Consider the following 11170-nt stretch of genomic DNA (forward strand, 5'->3'; position numbering starts at 1 on the left):
ATGACTCACCACCCAGTGGTTCGGGAAGTGGTGCACACACAACCTTGGCCACAATCCATATTTATCCTTTCGTTTCTTGTGAAATCCTGCATTTGATGTGTTTCCCGCCAAACTAGCTTCAGTCAGAATTGAGAAAAGAATGTCCTTGCTGCATTTTAAGCTAGCGATAGACTCACTGAGTGGGGTCAGTCAGGCAACTCAAAAACACAACAAAAGAGTCAAGCCTCAGGTTCCAGGATGGGGAACCTGTGGCCCTCTAGATCAGTGTTTCCCAACCTTTTTTGGGCAAAGGCACACTTGTTTCATGAAAAAAATCTCGAGGCACACCACCATGCCAGATGGGGAAAGGTCACTTTTTACTTATGTAAAAAAAAATAAAAAAATAGTAACAGCATAGAAGGTAATGGTTAGGCTAGCATCCCTCTTCCAAATATGCTAGGTTTTTATTCGCAGGGACTGTTCTACATGGGAAAGCATTCAGCACTGTCATTCTCCCATCTGCCATCTGAATTGGTACTATTCTGGGTCAACTTACTCTGCTGCATGTGTAGATGAAAATGGCACCAAGTGTGGGGGAGGGGGCAGAACAGGTTTCAGATACAGGATATTAAGCATACACGTACTTCAGATTGAACTGGTTGCTTGCTTTGCAAGTTTTCATTTCCCAAATGACTGCCTTGGCAAGCGCAATACCTACCAGGCTCAACGCCGGTCTCGCGCTGCCGCTTCCCGCGCTCTCAAGGACCCGGGAGGAGGAAGGCGTGAAGGGAATCCCGAAGGCGCGAAAACCTCGCGCATGCGCAGGCCTTCCGCCTGCGACAGCCCAGTAGGCCGGCCGAAGCGAGCGGCGATGGGATGTGGGAGGGAGCTCGCTTCGCTCGCCGCCCCGCGTGTACCTATGTGGGGCACGTTACAGCCCCGTGACGTCAGCGCCACGCAGGCAGCCAGGCAGGCAGACGGCGAGAGCCCCGCGCTGGGCGGCCTCTCCTCGCCGCCGCCGCCCCGCCTCTCGCCGCCCGACTCGCCCGCCTCCCTCCCACGACACACCAGGCAACGTCTCGCGGCACACTAGTGTGCCGCGGAACACCGGTTGGGAAACACTGCTCTAGATTAGCATCATCTAGAAATTACAATTTCCACCATCCCTGATCACTGTGGTCATGCTGGATGGGACTGATGGGAGTCCAGCAACATCTGGAGGGAGACATGTTAGCCATACCTGATCAAGTCAATACTATTTTTTTTAATGTTATTTACAGATCACGAAAAGCTCAATATGTTTGATTAAGGTATCTGTAATAGCTATGTATGTATGTATGTATGTATGTATGTATGTATGTATTGCATTTATATTCTACCTTTCATCCAAGGAGCTCAAAGTGGAATGCATAGTTCTCCTGCTCCCTGTTTTATCCTCACAGCAACCCTGTGAGGGAGGGATGAAGGTTAGGCTTTGGCTAATTCAACAATCCATGGCCTTTTAAACTAAGGGGGAGGGTTGTTGTTTCGCTTGCATCATGTCATGTATTTTTGTGGGGGGGGGGTTGTGATCCACGGATGAAAGGCGGAATATAAATTTAATAAGTAAATAAATGAATGACTGGCCCAAGGTCACCCAGTGAACTTTGTGGTTGAGTGGGGATTTGAACCCTGGTCTTCCAGATCCATGTCCAACACTCTAACCAGTACACTGTACAGATTAATGATACTGGTAATGATAACTTATAGGGCCTTTAAACCTTCTGCTCCACAAAGTGGTTAGCTGAAACAGCAACAGCTATTGATCCCTTTCTTATCAACCTACAGTTAGAGACCCTCCAAGTGTCCCTATTTTCCAGGGACATCCCTAATTTAGAGAAGCCATCCTGGTTTCTGATTTGATCCTGCAATGTCTCACTTTTCCTTGAGATGTGCCTATTTTCACTGGAGAAATGTTGGAAGGTATGGAGTTATCCATCCCCCAAGCTGTCATAAGGCAATCCTGTATAGGGAAGTTTTTAAATGTTTAATGTTTTATTGTGTTTTTATATATGCTGGAAGCTAGCTAGAGTGGCTGGGGCAACCCAGTAAGATGTGTGGGGTATAAATAGTAAAATTATCATTATGGGACGTTGGAGAGTTAGAGCAGTTACTACCTGGTGCAGCCTGGTCTAAAGGCTTCATATCTACAGATCCCCACCCCCAGATATACACCACAAAGCAAAATGGAAGACATGGGCCTTCCATTGACACCAGGTACTTAATGGCCTGAGGGAGTTGCTAAAAAGCAAATCCCTACAGCTCTCTGCTTCTTTCTCATAGACAGGGATATATGAATTGCTGGAATTCCACACAAGAGAAGAACCCATCCGAGAACCTCAGATTTCATTGAAAAGAACATGTTTGCATATTAAATTTATAGCCTGCCCTTCCTCCCAAAAGAGCCCGGAGCTGCATGTATTGTAAAAATAGGGTTAGAAGTATCTGGATAATCTATAAAAAAACACTAAAAAAAACCCAATAAACAAGAAAACAAAACCCAGAGGGCTTGCTGAGTTGCACCAGTGAACATGGCTGTTACTATTTTTCTTCCTCTGGTGAGTTGAGCATGGCATTCGTGGATGTGGATTACTGTACCTCACTTTATTCTCTGTGCAGCAGGTTAGGCGTGAGTATGTGTGAGTGGCCCAAGGTCACCCAAGGGGCAAATGTGGCTGAGAACTCAGATCTCACCCCCCCCCCAGCTGAAGTCCAGTGCTCTAGTGCCTTACATAGCTTCCTTGCGCCCATTTGCCTCAGAAATAAGCACACCTTGCGGAGTACACACAGTACCCTCTGATCTCAGGGACATAGCACTTGTTCCGCATGCTGGCTGGGGCAGATGGGAGCGGCAGTTCAGAACATCTGGAGACACCAGGGTGGGGAAGACTAGTCCAGGGCCATAAATTTCCCTGATAATCCTGTTGCATGGTCAAGTTCTCTTTACCACTTGGCAAGAAGATACAGACAAATATGCCTGCCAGAGGGGTGCATGGGGATGGCAGGGTGATGCAGCAGAGAATAAAAGCAGGAGAGTCTGGGTTATTGACTGACCCTGAACACGTACCTGGGGCCTCAGTGCCATAGCATTTGATGCTTTGGGGTGAGGGGTTGGAGTCTCACCTGGGCTCTCATGTTCTGGTTCCTTAGTGATTTTTAAGTGGTTACAGGCACAGTTTGTTGAGTGGCCTGGTCACTGGTTATATGCTCATATGCACTGGTGGCCCACTGGTTGTGAAAGTGGTGGCCCTTTACTTTGGCTGTGTACTCACTTTAAGGCACATTCAAAACACATTTCCCTGCCTCAAAGAATTCTGAGTTTGTTTGTTTGTTTTTTTAAATGATATTTATTAAAGTTTCAAAAAAGGTTACAAAAATAAGAGAAAGAAAAGAAAGAAAAAAATGCAAAATACAGAAAAATAAAAACACTTAAAAACAAATCAATCTTTCCATGTCTTGTCTTTCATTTACTTGTTTCCCTGATCTCCTCACACCTCCCTTTTTTGTATTCTAGTTCAATTAGTTAATTCAGCACATCCTTTCCCTCTTTGTTTTTATCCTAATCCTTTAACTTAATATATTGTAACTTTGAATTCTCACCTGTTAACAAACCATTTTTACGTACTCCTTTGTAACATTGCTGCTAAAACCACTTAACTTCATTCTGACATCATTCTAACATTCATTAATTTTGCAGTATTGATGCTTTGGGGTGAGGGGTTGGAGTCTCACCTGGGCTCTCATGTTCTGGTTCCTTAGTGATTTTTAAGTGGTTACAGGCACAGTTTGTTGAGTGGCCTGGTCACTGGTTATATGCTCATCTATCTTGCCACTGGTGGCCCACTGGTTGTGAAAGTGGTGGCCCTTTACTTTGGCTGTGTACTCACTTTAAGGCACATTCAAAACACATTTCCCTGCCTCAAAGAATTCTGAGTTTGTTGAGGGTTGCTGGGAATTCCAGTTTCCAAAAAATGCAGCGCCCAGAATTTTTCTGAGGGAATTACATGTGCTTTGAATGAGTTCTGTAGGCAGCCTTATATGGAACCTGGGCCCACCCCCCCTCCAGATGCTGGACTACAGTTCCCATAGTTCCCTGACCTTTGGGGCATGCTGGCTAGGGTTGGTAGGAGCTGGAGCCCAATAGTATTAAGAGAAGACCACTGGTTCTCCATCCCTCACAAAGGAAGATTCAGGCAAGGGTAGGGTTGAGCTTTTTTAAGGAAAACCCAAAAGTTATTGAACACACACACACCAACAATGGTTCCAGATAGTGGCATGGAAATGTGGTCACCTCTAGTCTGCTAAATAAACTCCCTGATAAACTGAATTCAGGGAAGGAGGGGGTAGGAGTTAGAATTAGCACCTGGTGGTGCTGGGACTAGAGACGAGCAAGCATGTCTCCACGCACTCAGAGCTCTCCAGCAGTCAAGTTTTCAGAAGCAGCTACTGCCCAGTTAGGCACCATCTGAGCTCAACTTACAAGTTTTCATCTGGCCGACTCAGGTTCTTGTGCAAAGTCCAGAGGGCCTAACCTGTATACTGCCTAAAGGGTGGGTCCTGTCAATTATCAAGCCAAGAAGCTAGTCCTCCTTACCTTCCGCCAATGCTGGGGTGAGTGAGCTGCTGCCGCATCCGATTGAACTGTCTCTTCATCATCTTGAGGGAAAGATAACGCAGTCCCACCACAACGACCAAAAACCAGCTGGGTGTTCTTTCCCTCCTCCTCTTCAGCACAAGCCACTGGCACTTGTTGCCATCGATGATTCTCTCCTCCTCCTCCTCCTCCTGTCAGCAGGCTTATTCCTGTCACTTCCTTGTCATTCTCTGGTCTTATTTTATTCTCTCTCTCTCTCTCTCTCTCTCTCTCTCTCTCTGACTTCACCCTTCTCTTCCCATTTCTACTACTTCCTCCTCCTCCTCCTTAACCCTCACTGATTTCCTCTTATTTCCCTTTCTTCCGATATCCTTCCCTCACAATCTTCAAGTGTGTCTCTCCACCTCCTTTTCCTCCCTAAGTTTCAAGTCCTTCCCGTTTCTCTCACACTTTCTCTGCAGCAACTTGCCGCTTTCTCTCTTGCCTCCGCCACCACCACCTCTCGCAGATGCTGAGATCAGGTAAGATCTGCTGCTGCCTCTCTCAGTTCCTGTCACCACCCAGCCAAAAGAGAAAAAAAAAAATAAAAATAACTTCAGCCAAGCCTTAAAGGGGAAATATTATGACAGCAAACATGCAACAAGGCAGAACAAGCCTTTACGCTGCAAGGGCTCGCGCTGTAGCACTTCCTACTTTCTCTCTCTCTCTCTCTCTGGCTCAGCTTACGCTTGACAGCGTGGGGGTGACGCTGAAACGAAGCTTGAGGTTTGGGGTGAGGAAGACGGTTGGCTGATAAAGTTGCATGAACTCAGGAGGACGGGGGTGTAGCTTTTGCAGCAGAGGCCCAGAGAGGGTCTTTCTCAGGTTGGCCCAACCAGCATTACTGGCAAGGTGAAGTAAACAATGGATTTTGGGATAGCAAAGCTAGCAGTGTGCAACAGCTCCTGCTAGTTCAGCCCTGGGCACCATACATTAGTACCTGCAATTATAAATACTAATACTCTGTCCTGCCTGTCTCTGAAGTATCTAATTGCATACTGCACGCACAATACTGCAGACCAACTTCTTAAGACTGTGTGCTCTTCCATAAAACACGCACAACGTTCAACACCAATTTCCCAAGGAGCAATTTCCTTTCCTGGAGCAAAGGAAAACTGCAATGTGAAATTGCTGAATTATAACACATGTAGCCTTTGGAATGCACAAGGGTCATTTTCCCACAGTACTACACAGTGGTTTGGAACTATACACACCTTCACATGATTTCATTTACCATCTGTGTTGTCTGTGCACATAAGTGGGAATGTTTTCATGTGCAACAGTGTTCTCTATTCCCCTCCCCTCAAAAAGCATTTCCATAGCTTCCTTGCCTTAAAAAAAACCAAAAACATTTCGCACATTTTGTTTTCAAAAGAGAGGGGCTGAAAACTGGCGTGTTTCTGCATATGTACTGAAGAATGCAGAAGATCTACAGTCGTGCCTTGGTTCTTGAACAGAATGTGCTTCAGGAGTTCGCCTGACTCCCGAAACCATTCGAAAACCAAGGTGTGGCTTCTGATTGGCCCCAGGAGCATCCTGCAGCCAATCGGAAGCCTCACCAGATGTTCTGCTTCTGAAAATCATTTGAAAACCGGAACACTCACTTCCGGGTTTCAATTGTTTGGGAGCCGATTTTTTGGGGAGCCAAGGCATTTGAGATCCAAGGTACAACTATATTGTTATACAGAGGTGACTTAAGTCACTGTGCAGCTTCCTATTTTGCCTGTTACATTTATACCCAAGTTAAGCATGGTGAGGAGGAATGGCCCAGCCCTGGGAAATCTCTGCGCATGTATGTAGGCAGGAAGCTCTTGAGAAGAACATTCTCAGTACTAAATGGATTATAATTGTTCCAGCAGAAGGTGCTTTATATTTATTTCTTTTTATTTCTTACATGTATATACAATGGTACTTTGGTTTAAGAACTGCTTAGTTTATGGACAACTTGGATTAAGAACGCTGCAAACCCGGAAGTAGGTGTTTTGGTTTGTGAACTTTGCCTTGGAAGCAGAACATGTTGAGTGTGTTCCATTTGTAAATTGAGTCCCCTGCTGCTATGGGAAAGCGCACCTTGGTTTAAGAACGCTTTGGTTTAAGAATGGACTTTCAGAACAGATTAAGTTCATAAACCAAGGTACCACTGTACCACCTTTACCTCCAAGGAGCTTAAGGCGGGATAAATGGTTCGCCCTTCACAATTTTATCCTCACAACCACCCTGTGAGGTAGGTTAGGCTGAGAGACAGTGGCTAGCCCAGCGCCACCCAGTGTGCTTCATGGCTGGGTTGGGATCCAAACCCTGGTTTCCCAGGTCCTAGTCCAACACTCCAACCAATACTCCACAGTGACTCTATTGACAATATGGGGTTGTGTCATGTGACTGGCATCCAGCATTGAATGCCTATTATCACGTAGTGCGCACACACCTTTAAATGGTAATGTGCATTAGTTCAAAATGTGGGAAGCCAGCCCTGATGCATTCAGGAACCATCTTGCTCCTTTTGCTGAGTGGAGTCCTGGGCATCTGCCCCAAAGTCCTGACATCACTGCCTCAAACAATTCCCCCCCCCCAAAAAAAATTATTGAACACCTATTGCTTTGTCCATCGAGGCAGTTCACATGATCGTTTGGGAGCTGGACCACAGCCACATGGTGTGATGAGATCTGGAGCGATGATGCTGGGAGCAGTGCTCAACAAGGTGACATTAAGCCTTCTGAAATATGCAGTAACCTTCCTAGGCACACTCTGGATGGAAATGACTGTTGTGTTCTAAACCCCCAACACTCCTCCCCCCCCCCACTCTGTCAGCAATCTCTCAATTTGCAGCCGTTTGCAAGCCACTCGTTGCAGAGAAAGCCCAGGCAGGCAAAGAATTATGGGGGCAAAGTGCATGAAGTTACTGAGAAGTGGGAAAATTAAGGTGAGGAAGTGGTCAGAGTGCGCACATCGAGAGATAAAGTTCTATAATTGTAAATGAGAAAGGAAAGGAGGAAAGAACTGGCTCAGGCCGGCTACTAAAAAGGTTGCATTCTCACACCTGCTAAATTTATCTATTAGCTGAGCTAGGTTAGAACTGCTATCAGTGTTTTGTTTTCATCTTGTACAAATTACTGGTACCCATCTGTTGAGCTAGGGCTATGCAGGCTTTGAGGTTACCTTTATCAAGCACACATGAATGTGATGGCCTAAATTATTATTCAGTCGTTATCATCATCATCATCATCATCATCATCATCATCATCATCCTCCTCCATTTATTTATTATTTATTTATTTATTATTAAGCTTTAAGGGCAAGGATCGAGAGCCTGTAGCCCTCCAGCACTCAGTTTCTGGGGCTTAGCCTTGATTCTCTCCAGTCAAATATATTTCCTGTAGCAATTCTACCACAAAGTATAAACAACAACAACTACTACTACTATGACCACTTCATTGCACATACTTTGGCAAAAGCCCCTATGCTGCAGCTGAGAGCTCAAATTTTAGATTCATTGCAAGCGTGCATATAGAATGCAGCCTGCATCAGCTGATTTATCTGACACGGAGACAAGATGGAAAGTAGTGTTGCCTGTGGTGTAAAGGGGCTGCTGAAGTTAAATTTATTACTCAACAGGCTGTAATGGACAGAGCCTGGAGCCGATTTGCCTCCTGCTCCCCATGAACTGCAGCTGGGCTGTTCCAAAGTGCTTGCCCCCCTTCTTGGGCCTGCTGAGCATTAAATGTCCCCAACCCTTATAGTTATAACTTGTGGGTTGCCATTGGATTTTATTTTGATTTTAATGTGATTTTAATTTGCATTTTAATTGTTTGATTTTATGTTTTTAACGTTTTATACATCTTGATGTTAGCTGCCCTGAGCCTGGTTCTGGCCAGGGAGAGCGGGGTGTAAATTTTATTATTATCGTCATCAATCATCATAATCATCTCAGGTCCCCTCCCCACCCCTTTTAGTTAGGACTTCTCAGGGGCATGAATACCAAACATCATTAAAAAAAGGATCTGCTTTCCCTAGTGTGCTTCTCTTCAGGTGCTACTGCAGACAAGAGAGATCATAGAATTATCGAGTTGGAAGGGACCCTGAGTGTCATCTAGTCCAACCCCTTGCAATGTAGGAATCTCAATTAAAGCATCCATGACAGATGGGCATCCAGTGGGATGAGTAGGGAAGATGCCATTTAGATGACACTTTTGGGTTCCATGGGGAGGATCAAGCTTCGCCTACTCAGGAGAGACCAGGCCACTAGGACAGAAATGGGATCTAAGCCCCAACAAAATAAACAAGCACAGAATTTATTGTTGCGGGACTGTGCCTACCATCTCAGAAGCTGCAATGCAGATAGAAGAATTGCCTATATGTTACGTCTATCAGAGAGGAAGCTGGAAACAACCTTCCTGATTCTTATCTGGACATATCAATGCTCAGTGACTTATCCTCAGTGCCACTGCTGTAGTCCATCACACCACAATTCCTCATCATTTGGAGAAGCCACGCAAGTCATTTCATTAGGCTCCTTTGGGAGGAAGGTTGGGATCCAAGTTGAAATAATAATAAACATTGTAAAAAATGAATGACCATAATAAATTACTACTACAAAAATGCAAATGATGATTAATTTCCAGCTTCCTTTTTTTGTAACTCAACCTGTTTCTACTAAGATATGCGTGGGAAGTCTACCTTACTGCAGAGGATTCAAGCTGTCAATAGTAGTGCCATTTTGCTTAGAGGGCCGTTGAAAGGAATGGAACGCAAGATTTGTGCTCTCTAGAGACTGTATCAGATTTTGGACTCTTTTTTTTAAAGAGTTTGCAAGACAAGATCTTCAAGATAGCTCCTAAGCTGGAGATGGGAGCAGTATTATGTTCCCAAACAAGACACCCAGCTGCACGCTGTTAAGTAGCTACCTTCTGGCCTCCACAACCACTGCGACACACAGCAGCAATTATTGCTGCAGAGGCCTCTGCAAAAGGAGTGGGAAGTGGGGAAGAAGAGGAAGTGTGAGCTCTTTGCATGTACACAGCAGACCCAGCCACAAACGACAAGCCCACAAGTTTGAGCTGAGACCAAGCTTGCCGGCAGGAGGAGGAGGAGGAGGAGGAGGAAGAGGTGACATTTTCCAGAGTTAATGCCTTGGTTAGCTTTGGTAGCAATTCCACGCCTCCACAAATGCAGAAATAGTCTGACTCGTGAGGAGATTATCGCACCATCGCAACCCTAACAAAAACAAGGAGCCAACGGTGGTTGCCATATTCGTATCTTAATGTCACATGGATGTTCCTGGCACTGAAACAGGAATTGAGATAGAGGAACAGAAGCTGGGATGACTGGAAATGGTTGCTGGGGCTCAGAGTCCTCTAATAAGATAAATGGCCCCTCTAATCCAGTCTTCTGACCTCACAGTGGCCAATTAGATGCTTGTAGAATGCCAGCAGCAGCACTCCATCCACCTGTGATTGTCAGCAACTGGTATTCAGAATCATAGAACTTTAGCGTTGGAAGGGACCACAAGGGCCATCTAGTCCAACCCCCTGCAATGCAGGTATGTGGGACTCAAACCCACAACCCTGAGTTTAAGAGTCCCATGCTCTACCAACAGCACCTCCAATATGGTAAGTGGAATACAGCCATCATGGCTGGTCGCCATCAATAACCTGATCCTCCATGGATTTGTCTAATCCTCTTTTATAGACATCCCAGTTGGTGACCATCACTACCTTTTGTGGGAGCGAATGCTGTAGTTTAACTATGTGTTGCGTTTCAATCTTTCAGCAACATTCAGCTTCATTGGATGTCCCTGAGTTCGAGCGTTATGAGAGGGAGAAAACTTCTTCTTATCCACTTCCCCCCACTTTGCATAGTCTTATACACCTCTATCATGTCCCCTTGCTTTTTTTTCTAACCTTAAGAAGGCCCAAATATCATCTCCTTTCCTATAAGAGAGTTGCTTCAGCCCCTCAAGTTACTTGGTTGCCCTTAAATTTTGAACCTTCCCAGCTCTACAAGGATCCTTTTTAAGGTGAGGCAACCAGAATGTAGATTTCTACAATAACATTATTAGCAGGGGCTTTTTTTTGCAAATGGTTCAACATTTACATCCTGCACCAGGTCTTGTATGCCCCTTAAGTTAAGGGTTGCATCCCCCCTAGTCAGTTTCATGACCAAATGTTCCAGGGCACAGTCATTGCAGGCATCTAAAACTTCTACCTCTTTGTCCTGACCGGAACATATGCAATTATCCAGTCTAAACAATTAAAACACCTGAAGTCACTGATTATTGCAGCACTTCCTCGACTGCAAAACGTAACAGAAAAAGTGGTCTCATTTTCCATTTCTGAGATGAACAGGGTTAATATGGGGGGGGGGGTTACTAGGTGATGTGCAATTTTTACTTCCAGCAACTTCCGGAGTATTTCTTGAAATCGACCATTTACAGGTGTGGAACTACAGACTGAGCTGTGCTTGGCAGGGGGTTGGACTCGATGGCCCTTGTGGTCTCTTCCAACTCTATGATTCTATGATTCT

The 11170-nt window shown here is 45.3% G+C and overlaps 1 protein-coding gene and 1 long non-coding RNA gene across 2 annotated transcripts in view; one reads left to right on the plus strand and one right to left on the minus strand.

Moving 5' to 3' along the window:
* Positions 1–5332, minus strand: part of SH3BP1 (SH3 domain binding protein 1) — a 34915-nt gene extending 29583 nt beyond the window's left edge. Inside the window, exon 1 of the mRNA XM_082241420.1 lies at positions 4613–5332. Within this exon, the coding sequence (XP_082097546.1) occupies positions 4613–4674 (62 nt within the window). The 5' untranslated portion in view covers positions 4675–5332. The remainder of the gene's footprint in view (positions 1–4612) is intronic.
* Positions 5002–9247, plus strand: LOC309542573. The gene is made up of 2 exons (XR_014224294.1): positions 5002–5133; positions 8663–9247. It is a non-coding gene; the product is annotated as an uncharacterized lncRNA (long non-coding RNA).
* The last annotated feature ends 1923 nt before the right edge of the window (positions 9248–11170 follow it).

Source organism: Podarcis vaucheri (genome assembly GCF_965113315.1).
Source record: "Podarcis vaucheri genome assembly, chromosome: 10".
NCBI classification, from domain to species: Eukaryota; Metazoa; Chordata; class Lepidosauria; order Squamata; family Lacertidae; genus Podarcis; species Podarcis vaucheri.